General features: G+C 43.3%; 3 protein-coding genes across 3 annotated transcripts; 2 read left to right on the top strand and 1 right to left on the bottom strand.

The window, feature by feature from the left end:
• Nucleotides 1–3,595: 3,595 nt before the first annotated feature.
• LOC139658555 (uncharacterized) lies at nucleotides 3,596–6,476 on the bottom strand. The gene is made up of 4 exons (XM_071536680.1): nucleotides 6,359–6,476; nucleotides 5,210–5,345; nucleotides 4,801–4,930; nucleotides 3,596–3,950 (listed from the first exon to the last, which is right to left on the bottom strand). The coding sequence occupies exons 2-4, from the start codon at nucleotides 5,322–5,324 to the stop codon at nucleotides 3,596–3,598; spliced, it is 600 nt and encodes a 199-aa protein (XP_071392781.1). The 5' UTR covers nucleotides 5,325–5,345; nucleotides 6,359–6,476.
• A 2,042-nt stretch (nucleotides 6,477–8,518) lies between these two features.
• Nucleotides 8,519–11,168, top strand: nfam1 (NFAT activating protein with ITAM motif 1). Its single transcript, XM_071536699.1, has 6 exons — nucleotides 8,519–8,704; nucleotides 8,868–9,137; nucleotides 9,655–9,779; nucleotides 10,524–10,673; nucleotides 10,797–10,913; nucleotides 11,033–11,168. The coding sequence occupies exons 1-6, from the start codon at nucleotides 8,611–8,613 to the stop codon at nucleotides 11,093–11,095; spliced, it is 819 nt and encodes a 272-aa protein (XP_071392800.1). The 5' UTR covers nucleotides 8,519–8,610; the 3' UTR covers nucleotides 11,096–11,168.
• Nucleotides 11,169–11,195: 27 nt separating this feature from the next.
• Nucleotides 11,196–16,288, top strand: f8a (coagulation factor VIII associated). Its single transcript, XM_071536698.1, has 12 exons — nucleotides 11,196–11,432; nucleotides 11,856–11,902; nucleotides 12,104–12,176; nucleotides 12,932–13,091; nucleotides 13,378–13,446; nucleotides 13,622–13,742; nucleotides 13,880–13,972; nucleotides 14,558–14,622; nucleotides 14,719–14,800; nucleotides 14,921–14,967; nucleotides 15,357–15,412; nucleotides 15,529–16,288. Exons 1-12 carry the CDS (start codon nucleotides 11,374–11,376, stop codon nucleotides 15,608–15,610), a joined length of 954 nt encoding a protein of 317 aa, XP_071392799.1. The 5' UTR covers nucleotides 11,196–11,373; the 3' UTR covers nucleotides 15,611–16,288.
• The last annotated feature ends 6 nt before the right edge of the window (nucleotides 16,289–16,294 follow it).

Below are 16,294 nucleotides of genomic sequence, written 5' to 3'. Positions count from 1 at the left end.
GGAGGTTCCCTTGCAAAATTGTTTTATAATGATTTAAGGCCAAGATATGTGCAATCAGTCGTTGTATTCACAAGGATAGTGTGCACATTTGAAGTAGCCAAGACAAAGTTTGTTGATGTGTTTTTATTTCCTTTTGATTTGGTCAAAGACCAGCTGAGGAAAACCTGTAAACCATCATCATCACCTGGTACACACAAAGCACAATAGACTATCTATTGCATTTTTACAAGGTATTCTTTTTCCTCTTAGGATAACCTATTTTATGTGTTTCCAGAGAAAATATAACAACTCCATCCCGAGCTGTACAGATTGTGAAAATGTACATACAACAAAAATCTAGTTCACCCTCGCATTTTTGTATGGAGAGAAATTACATGTGTGAAGAGAGTAATTCGAATTTGATTGAATATTTAGTAATATTGAAAATAAGAATAATTAAACACAGTCAATGTGAAAATAAGTGCTGAGAAATATTATTCTTCTGTCTCTTTGTAATAAACAAAGTGTTGAGTATTAATAAAAAATGAGAAATCTCAAACTTGTTTGTCTTGTTCTTATTCTTTTCTCATCAAATAATGATCTGACATTTATTTTGACATTTGTTCTGGTCAGGCGCTGGCAGCAGGCAGTGGGATTGTTTTTTTCTTGTATGTCCTATTTACATTTGGCATTCAAACGCACTGGTATATCTGTTGTTATAGGCCATACTATTATGCTCCATATGTCAATAGTTGGGATCACTCCTCATCTCACTCCGGCCGCTTTACTGCCAGACTCTGTGCGCAGCCGTCTGTCCGTCTCGCCTCTCTCCTTTCTCGCTCCTCTTTCATCGCCTCTTCCCTTTGTACCTCTCCTCTCTCTGTTTTCTCATAAATAGCGCTTTCAGATAAGAGTGAGGCTCCTCAAGATGTTGGAAAGGTGCTTTTGTAGGCCGGGAGAATGAAAGACGGCGAGAATGAAAAAGAAGTAATGAGGGAGAGAGAGAGAGAGAGAGAGAGGGAGCGGGGGGAGAGGGGAGAGGTATAAGGAGGAGTGATGCAAACTGAGCAGAGCAGCAGAGATGAAAGCCACCAAAACTCCCCCTCGCTCCTCAGACTCTCTTTGCTCTGAAAGCCTTGTCCAGCAACAGGGGTTATTTAAAGAAACCAGGAGGTTCACAATGCACTGATGTGCCTTCGATTTTCAACATGTGTGTCCTCCTGGAAGCCTGCAAACAGCACTGACACAGAACAAGGGGAGCATCTACACTGTGATGGGACTAATCTTTTAATCACTTTTACACCCATCTCCTCTCCTCCGTCTTAAAATCCACTCGTCAGTCTTCGCTATCTCTCTCTCTCTCTCTCTCTCTCTTCTCTTTCTGCCTCTGCATCTCTGTCTTTTCTCTCTTTCTCCCTCCCTCGCTCCCTCGCTCATTCCCAGCCGTCTATATATTCTGCTTACTTGTCCGCTCCCCGCGCCGACCCAACAATCTCAGGATGCATTGCAACACATGTAACTACTTCTTGACAATTAACTGTTACCTAGCAACTGGCTCTTTTTCCAGAGATGGGGGGGGGGGGGGGAGAGACAGAGAGAGAGAGTGAGGGGGGGAGGGGGAGGTGGGGGTGAGAGAGAGATAGAGAGAGAGAGAGAGAGAGATTTGTACAGTATACTCGCCAACGTCTTACTGGATTGGACGCAACAATGCATCGACAATACAATACCAAAATGGAAAGTACAGCCTGAGCTTAACGCCCACACATACTGGTGTAGAGAGGAGAGAGAGAGAGAGAGAGAGAGAGAGAAGGTGGGGGGGGGGGGGGTATGATGTGCAGATTACAGTATGAAAAGAGGGATGAAACCCCATGCAGGAGAATCAAAGGGAAACAAAGGAGGATGACAAGCGCCGAGAAAGGGAGAGTGTGTGTAGATGCAGGTTGAAAATGAGCGAGGGAGAGAGAGAGAGAGAGAGAGAGAGAGAGAGAGAGAGAAGAAGAAGAAGAGCAACATGCCATACTGCAGTCTGTGGTGTGGATGACAAGCAGAGTCAGAGAAGAGGAACACAGAGAGAGAGAGAGAGAGAGGGAGAAACTGGTTGCTGTAGAAACACTTGGCAAAGTTTTAATGAAGGCACAAAGTTCGATCCCAGTGCCCACCACAACACGCACACACACACACACACACACACACACATGCGCGCACACACACACACACACACACACACACACTATCACCATACACGCACAAACAATATAATTATGTTAGTAGATAATAGGCCCCCCCTGCTGGCTCCATGAGGGCCGTTCGTGACTTCAGCTGAGCAAAACAAAGATCAAGCCTCCATGAATCAGTGTAATGTCACATCTGAATACGGGAGCGGGCGCGCACTGACACCCTGTGGCAAAAACATGGCATCCGGCTACTGTGGAGCGGAGGGACGGTGTGCAGGTACAGATGGACTACCACTACCTTCTCCTCTCCTTTCTTCTCTGGGGTTTTATCAGGCTGGAGTAGGCAGGAAGGCGGGGCTAAAGTCACGCCTGTAGGGCCAATGCACTACTGGAAAATCCAATGCGTTTCAATGTAGGTTAGCAGCCTAAAAAGCAGGGTGACTTTTATTTGATCAGCAAACCCAATAGCTGGGGAAATCAATTTGGGCTTGCAGGGGGGAAAAAAATAATTTTGATTTTGATTTTGAGAATGTTGACCCCCCAGAAATAAAGGCTGAAAAACCACTGGAGTCTATTAATAGATGTAGTTTGCATAGGAAGCCTGTTCACCGGTCTGTTTGAAGTGGGAGAATCACAAGAATGAGGTTTAAGTTTGTTTATGTTCTTCTTTTATCGCCAAACTCACACAGTCTGACATTAAAAGTGACATCATAATTACAAGAGTTTATTAGTGAAGATGTTATAGCTCTTCCATTGGCTGATACAAACCATAATGCATAGTTGCCTGATCTCACAAAGAGAAGCAGTGTCAATACAAGAGTCATATTACAAAAAAAAAAAAAAAATCTATACAGTTCAAATATCAGATTTCATACATTATATAATATTTGCAGAGCCTGTTTTTTATTTCACACTTCACAAACCACCACCGCAAACTTTCCATCCCCGCTCCACACTTCCCTCTGTTCTAGCATCTATCTATCCATCTATCTATCTATACACTACCAGTCAAAAGTTTGGACGCGCACATTTTTCTTTATTTTTTACTATTTTCCACATTTTATAATAATAGTAAAGACATCACAACTATGAAATAACACAAATGGAAATATGCAGTGACCAAAAAGTGTTAAACAAATCAAAACTATCTTTATATTTTAGATTCTTTAAAGTAGCCGCCCTTTGCCTTGATGGAAAGGCAAAGGCTTTGGAAAGAAATTCATATATAGGATCAACTTCACTATTTATATTTGTCTAAGAAACAAATGTCAAGCATTTAAGCATAAGACTTTAGATCAAAATGGCTTTAAGATAATGAAAAACATAGTACATTCAGGTGTGTCCAGACTTTTGACTGGTAGTCTATCTATCTATCCATCTATCTATCTATCTATCTATCTATCTATCCATCTATCTATGTATGTATGTGTGGATGGATGTGTCTATCTCTCGCTCTGCAGCACCTTGACTCCCCCACTCTTCAGGACTCTCACCCTCCTCCTCCTCAGCACCCTGCCCCTCCTGGGTGGGCTCACCCTCACCATGTTCCTCGGGGTGTAGCGGGCCAGGCTGGCCACCTCCACTCTCCCTCTCATGCTCTGAGGTGCCGGAGCCTTGCCCCTGCCGCCGCCGCCACCGCCGCCGCCACCTCCCGCCTCCCCCCGCTCCTCCCGGTAGCCGTGGCGACGGAGGAACGGTTCCAGGGTTGCTAGGCGATGGGTGAGCTCGGTGATGCGCCTGTGCAGCAGGGAGACTTCTCTGAACAGGTCGTTGACGGACTCGGACAGAGGGCGCACCCTGCAGGACGCACAGAGGAGGCTCACACCTTAACACACTGCTCTGAAGCACTGGAAACACTTCTGAGGCAATAAGGAACAGTGTTTCCTGTATAAGTTATTTTAACAACTAGGGAAGCATAGAGTGCAGTAACAAGTGAATTTATTTAGAATTATCGGCATAACTGTCCATCTTCACTGCCTCTAAACGGTGCCAAATTGATCAAGATCTTCATGCAAGTACAGTGTACTTGTATGAATATATCAATATATCTAGGATATCAATATGTCATCAATATATTCTAGGATAGGAGCAATTTAACATCACTTACAATGCCATTGCTATATTAGGTTAAGACAGGCCTTTGGATCAGTTAATTTAATCATAATGATAATGTTAATGCTACTACTACTACTACCACTACTACTACTACAATAACAATAATAATTTAAAACAAAAACAGACAGCATAAGATAAAAAGATCAGATTAGATGGTAAAATCATTATAATCACATCAGCAAGTCTATAGCAGTAAGTTTTAACAAAAGATTTAAAAGATGGTGATGATTCTACTAGCTTTCCTCATCCTGAGGATCTGAGGCTGCACACTGACTCATAGGGGGTTAAAAGATCTGCAGTAAAGCTTGGAGCCAGACCAACTAGTAGCAGTAGTAGTAGTCGTGAAAGTAGTAGTAAAAGGTATGAAGAGGTAAAGAAAACCATATAAAAGTAATTAAAAATGTCCTTTAAGAAGTGACGGAAGAGCTGAAACTGATTTAGCCAGCCAAGGCTCCTCAGACATTGCTTGACAAAGTCTTATGGTGAAGTAACTCTAGGAGGCATTAGGGAGTAACGGGGGTGTTATAAATACCTGGAGTAGTCAGGCAGCAGTGTGCTGGGCTGGGAGTGCAGCAAGGTCTTGATCTCATTGAAGATGCGTTTCCCCCAGGCGTCCAAAACTCTGGTCACACTGCGCACCGAGGCCACATTCACACTGTCAGCTGCAACCAAAACACACACCAGCCTTTTATTTCAAGGGGGGAAAAAGGTTCAGTAAATTATGAGTATTAATATCCACACAGGCCAACACATGTGTTACAATTATATCATCCCTGCAGAATTTCCTAGTCGACGTCATGCATCTTAAAGCGCTCCATTTCATTCAGCTCACCGATAAATTATTCCTTTAACCCACACGACATCAAACATGTTGTCACACAGTGATTTACAGCGCCCATATCTAGTCTGTGATGCAGATCAAACACAGGCCGCTGGGTTACCTCCCTCTCTGTAGTTCCAGTACCCATAATCCAGTTCGTTCTCCTCGCCAGCTGAATGCGCCACAGTTGCCATGGCAGCCACCGTCAGCGCCATCAACAGAGTGGGAGGAGCCATGATGAGAAGACGGACACACCCCTTTAGAAAACGGCAAGAAAAAACATAACCCAATGAGTTTCAACAAAAAGTGTTTTTTTTTCTCTCACAGAACACATAAGAAACAGAAAGAGAGAAGAAGAAAAAGAAGGAGTGAAGAAACCCAGGCTTCATGTTTCCCTGCGCACAGGCCAGCAAACCCATAGGGTGCATCAGGGTTGAAAACATCACACATCTTTAGGGTGATATGGTCATCATCCATGCAGAGTTGCTCATGTGTCTTCAACCAAACCGTCTTTAAAATTTAAACCCATATAAGCCAATAAAAGGACATCACTATTGACATGGGGTCAGAGCAGGAGAGAGGCAAGTCTTGTGACCCATCTCATTTAGCAAATCCAATTACTCGATCTGAAGACTTGAAGAAAAAGTCTGTTTTTGTCCTGGGACAGCTGGGCCTGTTGGGCGTTATGAGAAGAGAATGACCGCAATCCAATCAAAACAACTCAGAGGAAGTTTTTACAATCAAGCTCTAATCCCATGACTCCGAGAATGAGTGGAGAAAGCGAGGGAGGCGGAGCAGGAGGAGGAGGAGGAGGAGGAGGGGGGATCAGGGCCGGCGACCCGGACAGAGGACGGCAGAAGAAGAAAGAGCGGGATCACATCCAGATGACAAAATCTGGAAGGCGGGCTGCGACCCGTCGAATCATGCTGGACGATCATAAGCTGGTGACTCACTGTTGAGGCATTCTACATGTTTTCACTTGGACAGCAGATCAGAGACGCAGTGAGAATTAGCAGCAGGATTGACGGATACGGCTTGTCAAACACATGGCCGAGCTTATCAATACAACCTGCCGATCAAGTCATGGACCGGTTACTAGACTGTGAAGATGCTTTTGCTTTTGGGCAACGGGGCCCAGATTGGCTCATGCAGAAATGACAGTGTAACTATATTGTTTGAGCAAGTAAATGAAAACTTTGGAAACTAACATTTAAAAAAAAGTTACAAACTGGAGATTGGAAGTTATTTTGGAAATGGAGGCAGTACTCACAACTTGAAATGATGATGCTTCAGCTCCAGGTCTGGGTCTCAGCAGCTTTTCCTGTATAGGTTGGATACCAGATGCAGCCGCTTCTCTCCCTTCTCCACTCCGTCAGCGCCCAGGTCTTTCCTCTCTATTTCTTCCGCCCCCCTCTCTCTCTCTCTCTCTCTCTCTCTCTGCTCTCTGCCCCTCTCTCCACCCCTCTGCCTGCAACTCTAATGCAATTAGGAGGAGAACATGGCAGGGCAGTGCGGAGCCACTTAAGAAACTCTTCATTTGTTGAGGGTTAGAGAGCTGTCGTGCGCACTTCTTCACACCCCACCACACCCCCGCCTCTCTCTCTCTCTCTCTCTCTCTCTCTATCTCACACACACACACACACACACACACACACACTGATATCCAGCTGCTGCCAGATGTGCGGCACCTCCTCTCTCTCTTTTCTCTCAGATTAATCTTCTGATTTACCTCTCTTCTTTTGTCTCTCCTTGTTGTCATGTCTCTCCTCCTCCTTTCCTCCTCTTTATCCCTCTGAAAGAGACAGATATGTGTCAGTGGCTATGATATCACTCTATACTGTCGGCTCAAATTTCTAAAGTAATGCAGAACAGTCTCCCCGCGACCTGAGTTATAGCTCCTTTGATCTGTGTCTGGTTCCCTTCATCTGCCCTCTAAACTTTGCCCTCACAAGGGCAACACACAATGCCAAGCCTATAAACAATGCTGTCCACATCCAGTAGTTTTTCTTCTGCCAGGTAAAAGAATGCATGAGGGATTTCAAGTTTGAAGCACTAATAGCTCAGGACTTAGGAAGTAGGCTACTGTACTTTGGTAGGCTTTTGAAGAACCTGTAATATATCTAAGTATTGTAATTTCAGAGGGACTTTAAATGTTTAATCCACTGCCATTTCAAAGCAAATACTCTATTTTTACTCCACTCCAATTACACACAACACCAGCAGTTACTCCTAACTTTGATTTAAAAGGTTTTGCTTGGAAAACACACAATCAGTGACTGTGAGTCATCCTTTTTAGTACGGAGCCCTTACTTGCATTGAAATATCCCAACATTACATTTAAGGTAATTTACGATAACGAAGTATATTCAATACACATCAATTCTTTTTTAGAAAGAACTCTAAAATACCATTCTAATGCCATGCATCTTTCACCAGAGTGCTAATCTATCAGTGTTTTTGTTCTAGGTAAAGGATTGATATATTTTGTACTCCAGGAAGGAGGAGGGGGAGATAAGGAGAGTGGGAGCCGGGATATAAAAATGGAATGAATTATTCTTTATTGACTGGCATCCAGATGTTATTCCAGTTCTCTCTCTCTCTCTCTCTCTCTCTCTCTCTCTCTGTCTGTTTTTATACTGTGGCTGATGTGAGGTCAGAGTTGGCCACCAATGTTGCCAGAGAAAAGACGGTGAAAGAGTCAGGCAGAGGGAGAGGGGGTGGAGGGGTGGAGGGGGGCTGAAGAGGGGGAAAGACAGACAGACAGACAGACAGACAGAATTGCTGCGGTGAAGAAGTCACACTATAGCATCAACACCTGGTTCATATTAACAGGCAATCTGTCACCTTCACCAGAATTCCATTCTCTCTCTCTCTCGCTCTCCTCTCTCTCCCTCTCTCGCTCTCTCTCTCTCTCTCACGCACACACACACACACACACACACACACACACACACACTCCAGACTTTCTTTCCCCCCGCCTGAGTCTCTCTCTTCTTCTCTCTTTATGCAACCATATGAGGAGGTGCTGTGGCGGCTCGAACTCTGCGTCTCTCCAACACTGTCTCACTGTGGAGGAAAGCCAACATTGCACCTCACAACTACAGACTGACGTAACAAATGCAACAAAAAGCTGACTGTTAACCCAACACACAAGAGAGTGTGGTGTGGTCTTGACTCTTATTTTGTGTTACGTATTACTTACTAGATGTATTCTTCTGTCTTTTATCTTATATATTATTCAATAAACAGTTGTAACTGCTCTTTTTATCTGAATGTTGGCTCCTTGAATGTCTCCATTGAATCAAAGTGCATGTTTTCTACAAGAAAAATAACTTAATTTTGAGGAAGTGGCTTTGCCAAAAACAGGAACCCCTGATATTGCAACTTAACCAGAGGGTAAGACAAACTGAGACACACTGACACAATCCCCTCTCAGAAGACTGGGCGTCCCAGTTTGGAGCTCCTGAAGACCGGACAAGATTTGGTACACACACTTTGATACAAGGACTGTAAACAAACAAAATGGAAACTCAAGGATCTTGTCGTCGCTCCTCCATGTCGTCTTGGATATTTGTAGTTCTCATCCTTTTTGTCTGCTGTGGAATTGATGCTCAAGGTAAGCCGTCCTCACAACTTATGCATGACTATGGAGGCTATTTTGGATGTTGGATGAAGTTTTATACAGCTTTGTACAGCTTTCACAAAGTGTAAACTATCTCTAAATATGTTCTCTTCAGTGTCAGACTCAGCCTCTCTCTCTCTGTTGTGTCCCTTCACAGAAATACGGCTGGGGAACAGGGTCTGGTTGGCCCTGGCAGGCGAAGATCTCCACATTGACTTTGTTTTGGTCAAGCCAGTCAACCAAAGTGGAGACGCCTTGAAGTGTTTTACCCCCGAGAACAAAGAGATACACAGAATTCCAGTCTCTGAGATGGGTGCCAATGAAGAAAAACGGAGTGTGGAGCTGAAAAATGTGAATTCAGGAGATTCAGGAGAATATCGCTGCGAGTATAAAACAGCCAGCGCTTACTGGGCTCTTCTGGTGAAAGGTGAGCAAGTGAATGAAAGAAGAGGCTGGAAGTGATATTTTAGGGCAGTGAAGAAGAAGTAAAACTAAAAAAAGGGCTACCTTGTGGTCCATGTGAAACAGACTTTGCTCTTTTCTTCAGTTCTTCTCTGCAGGAATTTTTCAAATTGGAAGTGATACCTGGGTGTGAGCTTTCTTCTGAAAAGGACTGCTATCATGTAGAGTACGAGCACATATGACATTAATAATGTTTCGAAATCTCGGAAAGCCTGAACAAATCGCTTCTTCATCACGTAGGGATGCCTATCAAAAGACATCCGTGGTTTTGTTAAGCCTGAAAGTGTCACACAGACTATATTCAGTGAATCACAACATGTGCACAAATTGATCTGGAATATCTTTACAGTGTAGCCAGTGGCTTACTTGCTTGACACATGAGGAATATCTCAGCCAAATCCTGCCATCCACTCCTATTGCATTCCTGACACAGACTGACACTGACGGGTGTGTGTGTGTGTGTGTGTGTGTGTGTTTTCCAGATGAGGGCTACTGGGAGCCGTCGATCATGTTGGAATACAAAGGAATCATCGTTGTGTGCGTCTTCACTTTTGTGCTGCTCGTTGTCAGCGTGCTTGGCTCGGTGTACGTCTTCACAGGACGTTGGGTAAGAAACCTGGCGGAGGTTTGGAAACAGTCACAGACTTGCCATCATTGCGTTATGGGGACTCGAGTCTGAGCCGAGTCCCCGAGTCCTCAGTGTTCAAGTCAGAGTCTGACTCTGAGTAACCAATTTGACTTCAAGCAATCCATGCTGAACAAATTTAAAAGAACATTTCAATACAGAACTTTTCAGGGTGCGCCCTGGACGGATTCTGGTTGAAATTTGAGTGTTTTTTTCCTCAACTGTCCTTTTGTATGTTTTACATGTGGCACTACTTTTCACGCCAATTTATGTAAAAATCCATGAAGCTCACAATACGTGGTGGAGCCATCTTCGTCTATCACAACGTTCTCACTCCCAGGCGCTACCTGGGAGTGAGAACTATCACCATTTCAGGATCACTATTACATCATCCTATCGGTGGTTGTGTTGTAAGGTAGTCTTCATGGTCTAAATCTACATGTAGGCCTATATACTGTATATTGTTAACCAACCTGATAATCAGGAACAATTACAGGGTAAACATGTGAAAAAATGTCTACAGTGATCGAGCCCAAAGTTCAAGTCTTCAATATTCAAGGGTAAGTCGAGTCACAAGTCATCAAAATAGGGACTCAAGATAGACTCGAGTGCTACAACACACCACAGCATCCTGACGTGCTTCAGTTACAGTATGTGTGTGTGTCTGTGTGTCATCCAGTTCATGTCACTGATTGTGCCCCTGATGTATCAAATTCTAATTTCCAGGATAATGTGACTTCAAACACTGACAGTGGCCACACAGGTAGAAGAGAGAGAGAGCAGAACAGGGAAGACGGCAGGGAAGAAGGCAGGGAGGAAGAGGTGGAGGAAGATAACAAAGATGCCGTAACAACTCCTTCTACTTCTGTCTACGCCGTAAGCACACCTTTCTACCCATCGGTGCAGCTGGAAATATTTCAGCTGATAAAAAACATACCTTCTTGTGCACTGTTTGTTTCCTCGTCATCTCTCCATATATATTCATATTTATGCTCTCAGAGTCTAGAGCCTCGTCCCAGGTCCATCTATGATGTGCTGGACCACTCAGCAGCCAACACAGAGGCAGCAGAAAGGAGAGCTAAGTCCAAGTCAGAGGAACCAGAAACAACAGTCATTGTGAGCTTAAATATCCACTCACACGTTGTGTAAAAGAGGAATGCAATGCAATATCTAGTTATCTGGCCAACAAGATGAAATGTTCAATTGCTGACCTGTCTCCCACTCTCCCTCCACAGGTGGAGCAGACACCACACAGCCATGATGAAGGAGTATTTGAGTCTGTCTATGAGAACTTTTGAATCATCAGACTGTGTGCTATAAATCTTATATTGATATCAGTAGTTGGAATTCTCTGTCCTTGCTTTCCTGTCTTATGTCACCTGTTACCAATTAAAGGCAAAAGTTCTGTAACCTGTATTAGATATTTTCCTTCTTTGGGCAGTTCCTCCAATGATAAGCCCCACCCCTTTACACGAACCAATGAAGTTGTTAGGTTTGGACTCTACAAGCCAATGGGAACGCTTCTGTCACTTGGACTTCCTGGTTTGGTTTGCTGGTTTGTTTCTCTGTTGTGATCATGGCTGCAGAGGGTGATTTTCTGATGAGATACCGTGCAGTCTCAAATAAACTGAAAAAGTAAGACCTTATTAAATTGCCTCTTCAATCACGTATGGTCAAAGGGGAGGGGACCAGAATATCAGGATTTGCTATTTAGCTTACCAGGCAATAATGCTAGCTAGGTTACGCAGCTACCTTTGGCTGCCCAAGCTAAGCTAGCCTGCTACGTTAACACTACCTATCACTGTCATGTCACTTTGTAGGGTTTTTTGCGTGTAAATGTTCAGTTATCCCGCTAGCAAGCATTGTGTTGATATATTTCCATTAGTCAGTCCAGTTTACGGAACAAAATAGAGTTGCGGCGTTATTTAACGGCTAACGTTATGCTAGCTATGTTAATGTTGGCTAACAACATTCACCACCCCTTTCTTTAGCTTGTTAGCTGACGTTGACTGCCATGGAAATGTTGTAAAGTGACAGGCTTGTATTTCCTTGTCGCAGACGTTTCCTTCGGAAGCCCAATGTAGCGGAGGCGAGTGAGCAGTTTGGTAAGAGACAGTCCCTCTCCACAAGTTCACCCGACATAATATAAACTGTCAATAATATAATAGAGCTGTCGTGTTTTGTCCGTTCACGACGTGACATCAACAGCAGCATCTGACAGCTTCACCTACCTGCTGTTTTCCATCCATGTGGATAGAGATTATTTATCAGTCTGTGTCTCACCTGGTTTCCCCTCTGTGCTGCAGGTCAGTTGGCCAAGGAGCTGAAGCAGCAGGACTGCCTGCAGTATGCTGCCTTCTGTAACCTCGCCATGGCACGGTAAGACAGTGCTGCCTAGTTTATCCACACTTCATACTTCATCTCCCTTTTTGCCAGATTGACCTAAATCACCCCGATGTCTAACGCTGCTCACAAAATTATAACCAATTCCTCTAGTAACTGGTGAATTTTCTGTTGTTTCAATGTAGAATTGACAGAGAGAATTGTAAATGGCAAATACCCAAAGGCTACTTTTTTTTATTATTTAGAAGGGTTCAGGAGCAGTAACGTTTTAAATGGATCCCATAGTTAATAAAATTGAAAATGGAGTTAGAACCATATGCCTTAAGGTCCATCAAACACTACTGATCAGATTTTGACAAAATGTGGATTGATACACCTCACTACTGATTTCCATCATTTTCAGAATTTCACAGATTGCCCCATGGGTAGTGCAACATTGTTTGTTTATTCGTCCGTTCATTCATTTGTCCATGTGCCACACACAGTATCTCATACAACACTGATTTGATTTTTCCGGTATTTTCAATCTTACCCTGATTGGCCCCAGGAGAGTGCTACAATTTCAGGTCAAAACTAAAAAGATTTAATAAGCAGTCAGTGAAGTACATCTCAAAAGTCGCAGTCCACTGAGTGACGGCTCCTCTTCAGTTATTCCTGTCCCACACTATAAACAACCACAAGGTGACGTATTTGTTACTAATTGGCCCAGAGGGAGCCTGCATCATTCATGTTTACTGTTGCCTTGCCTAATGCATCTGTTGTTTGTCTATACCCTGTTGTTGTATATCCAGGTGTGAGCAGACTCTCTTCAACGCTCCTGGAGAGGCCCTGGCTTTAACAGACGCTGCCCGCCTCTTCCTCTCCTCTGAGAAGGAGAACAGGGCGCTGCAAGCCCCGGGCTTTGATGAGCACCTTCAGGCTGCACTCAACTGCTACAGCTTTGCCATCAAGGTAGCATGTGACTCCTAATCTTCTTTATTGAGATAACATTTTTAGTACTTGAAGCATCAGTTACAGAAAATATATGGAAAATGAAAGTAGTAATAGTAAACTTATGATGAAAATCAGGCTATTTGTGGCCTGCGGGCAATTTTTGTTGAATATGTCTGAACAAAATGCAAGAGACTAGGATATTGCACATCTGTAGAATATAATTTACTGTACATTCCAATATTGCCCTTTTGCCTAGATTCCTATAGAGACAGTAGAATAATGCTGTTTTACAAATGGCTCACAGGTGTACATTGAGATGAACCAGCCAGTGATGGCAGCCAGCCTGTCTTTAGAACTTGGCAACGCGCTTAAGGTAAAACAGCGGCTCAGAGATAAATGATCATGATTTGTGCTTTTGTTACTCTGTGAAGTGAATATGAAATTTGAATCTTAACTTTTTGTCTGTCTGTCTGTCTGTCTGTCTGTCTCTCATCCCCTGTCCTCTCTACCCCTCCCTCCTCATTCCCTCCATCCTTCACCTCATGCAGGAGATGAACAGACCAGGAGAGGCTATTGTTCACTACCAGAGGGCTGCAGAGCTGCAGACACAGACTCCTATTGAAGCTCTGCTGTCTATGGGAGAAATGGCCACGTGTAAAATCCTCACCCGTGAGTTCAGTGTGTCCATTTACGTCAGATAGGTTTGTTAATGCATTTTGTTTTGTCTTTTTACCTGTGTGCATATACAACATATTTCACTTGATTGCCTGCAACTGAAGAGCTTGTATGCCTGTGTTGTTTTGCAGGTGACTATGACGGTGCTTTGTCAGTGCTAACAGAGATGCAGCTTATATGCCAGGAGAGAGGACTGCAGCTGCCAGGCACCAGCACACCTGTTGGTGAGGCTCTGATCGGCTGTAATCTACAGAAGAAGAAGCCCATCTTATTGATCCCTGACCAAGACTTCTTTCACAACATCCAAAAAATGAATGCCGGTGTTGTAGTTTTTGAGGAATGGATAACAGACTTCCCTTGGCAATGCCAGTGCAAGTCCGTTGGGAACAATTTTTCTTAAAATCAAATCTAAGTCTTGCCAAGCAGTGCCATTACTCTGCTTTTTATTACTATGGATTATGGAGCTAAATGGGATAGCTTGTATGCGATCAAGTGAAATGGTTCCCCAGTGACTTGTGCTAGCTAAGAGTTTCTGACTAGAGGCTGCATCCAATTTCTCAAAAATAAGTTTGGCATGAAAACATGTGTAATGTTTTGAAAAGGTCTACTTAAAGTTCAGAACCGTTTTCTTTAACCATTCATGGAACTACCTAAAAAGACTCCAGGATCAGTGTCTAGAGGCAGCGTCTCACTTCTTGTTTTCTTATCAAGGTGCATTTGACTTGACAATGATTGACAGAACTGTTGAATAAGGAACTGTCTTTATTTCTCTCCTCTGTATCCTCCATGCCGACTTCAAATCCTCCTAGGTGCGTTTCTGGACATTGTGGCCAAGTGTGAGATCTCCAGAGTGCTATTGCTGATGTTGCTTGAGGTAAGAACAATACAATATAAAGAATTACGTGCATGTTTTGGGTCCTGAAAACATTGAGTCATTTACATGAGCCACCCTTGCTGCTTTCCTGTGCAGCCTCCGCCTCAGAAGCTGCTACCAGAACATGCCCAGACCCTGGAGAGGTACGCATGGGAGTCCTTCGACCCTCACAGCCAGGGTAACTAATATATTTATGATATACATACTCATTTCACTGAGAAGACATCATAAATCCCAGGAATATACTGTTATATATACTTAAAGCTGTATGAGCATGTTTTTTGCCCTCTCCCTTCAGTGACCTTCCTGCCTGAGAATGTTTTCCTGCTCCTCCAGTCAGTCGTGGTGAGTAACAGAATCTACGCACTTACAGCTCACAGGATTTCCTGGTCCTAGCTGCCTCATATAGGAAATATCACCATCCCACATGGCCTACTCATGAAAGGATTAAATGAGTCTGGTGTTTTTCTTCCTTTGTCTATAGATATGTTTTTCCAATTTGAGTTTGCTGCGTTTGGTTTGATAAGACAGTGGTGTCGGATCTTAAGTGCCTTTAAAGGAAAAGATACTGGAAAGTAACTTGTTCTAGATGACTGGGTTTGATCTGTGTTGGGGGAAAGATAAGCAGAGAGTCATAAAGGAGCATAAAAGTGGACAGGCTAGGATTCAAGGTGATCTGTGTTTGCAGTTAGGGTTTTATTTGTGCAGTGTGTAACGGCAGATCTGTTTTGCAGATGGCGTGCCAGGAGAAAGACACAGAGTCCCTCAAGTCTCTTCAGACTGAACTATGGTGAGCATTCAAAAATTTAATTTCCTTCATGTGATGGGGATTTAGCAGCCTTTCCACTGCTGCTCATTCTCCATTTTTCCATATCGATCATGTGTTTGTGTGTTTTTCCCCCGCAGGCCGTTTCTCTCTGCTGAGCAGAACCATCTCCTCCACCTGGTGGTTCAGGAGCGCATCACCCCGTCTGGACAAGGCATCTAGTGCAGTCCAGTTCTAGCTCACTTCCTCTGGGAATGATGCTTTACATAATGGAACATTCCTGTTTCTGGCTAGGTCTGTTGTAAGGCCTGAAGAAGTGTTGTTTTCCCAACCACAATGTTATAACTCGCACACAAGAAACAAGTGCAAACAATAAAAGATTTTGTATTATTAAGGTATGCCACACAAATTCAGAGATCTAACGAAAATCTAATGACAGTATATCTAAGAAGCTTTCCCACATTTCCTACAAAATGTTGTGGGATGGTAAGTTTGGACTAAATTCAAGGAATCTCCATGAAATCTTGTAGTGTGCTTCTACTCAAGTGAAGGTTACATAACTGTACCAATCATAACTGTGATGGCTGCACATACTGTTTATGTATCTTTTTATGTCTATTAATAGTAACTGGATCGAGCTGGATCTTGCAGAAATGTCTATGTATTTATTTGAAACATTTTAATAGATGAAGTATGAATTCCTTGTTTTCTAGTCATTTTTTTTGTTTTATTAATAAATGATATGGCTTAAATTCCAATGTAATTACAAAACTTTCTACTGCATAGTTCTGAAATATGGTGAAATGAAACACCATTGTCCTCCATCCCTGGTTTACATTATGTTCACTAGTACAAATTGCATGTACTTTCATATGATAGCAGCCAACTAAAAACACAGAATCAAAC

The sequence above is a fragment of the Centroberyx affinis genome, unplaced genomic scaffold (assembly GCF_046629955.1).
Source record: "Centroberyx affinis isolate AG114_WGS23_722 - 3 ecotype Tasmania unplaced genomic scaffold, CSIRO-AGI_Caff_v1 ptg002929l_1, whole genome shotgun sequence".
Lineage (NCBI taxonomy): Eukaryota > Metazoa > Chordata > Actinopteri > Beryciformes > Berycidae > Centroberyx > Centroberyx affinis.
Note: the sequence above shows the minus strand (reverse complement) of the source record. Positions and strands in the feature narration are given on the sequence as shown.

What these genes read in the sequence shown, in the direction of transcription:
- LOC139658555 (XM_071536680.1), bottom strand. Translation starts at nt 5,324, where the DNA reads ATGGCTCCTCCCACTCTGTTGATGGCGCTGACGGTGGCTGCCATGGCA. An exon ending in CTGGAACTACAGAGAGGGAG is followed by an intron (nt 4,931 to 5,209) that starts GTAACCCAGCGG and finishes TTTTGGTTGCAG; the next exon opens with CTGACAGTGTGAATGTGGCC. An exon ending in CTGCTGCCTGACTACTCCAG is followed by an intron (nt 3,951 to 4,800) that starts GTATTTATAACA and finishes TGCGTCCTGCAG; the next exon opens with GGTGCGCCCTCTGTCCGAGT.
- nfam1 (XM_071536699.1), top strand. Translation starts at nt 8,611, where the DNA reads ATGGAAACTCAAGGATCTTGTCGTCGCTCCTCCATGTCGTCTTGGATA. An exon ending in ACGTCTTCACAGGACGTTGG is followed by an intron (nt 9,780 to 10,523) that starts GTAAGAAACCTG and finishes TCTAATTTCCAG; the next exon opens with GATAATGTGACTTCAAACAC. An exon ending in CTTCTACTTCTGTCTACGCC is followed by an intron (nt 10,674 to 10,796) that starts GTAAGCACACCT and finishes TTATGCTCTCAG; the next exon opens with AGTCTAGAGCCTCGTCCCAG.
- f8a (XM_071536698.1), top strand. Translation starts at nt 11,374, where the DNA reads ATGGCTGCAGAGGGTGATTTTCTGATGAGATACCGTGCAGTCTCAAAT. An exon ending in GCTACAGCTTTGCCATCAAG is followed by an intron (nt 13,092 to 13,377) that starts GTAGCATGTGAC and finishes AATGGCTCACAG; the next exon opens with GTGTACATTGAGATGAACCA. An exon ending in AACTTGGCAACGCGCTTAAG is followed by an intron (nt 13,447 to 13,621) that starts GTAAAACAGCGG and finishes CACCTCATGCAG; the next exon opens with GAGATGAACAGACCAGGAGA.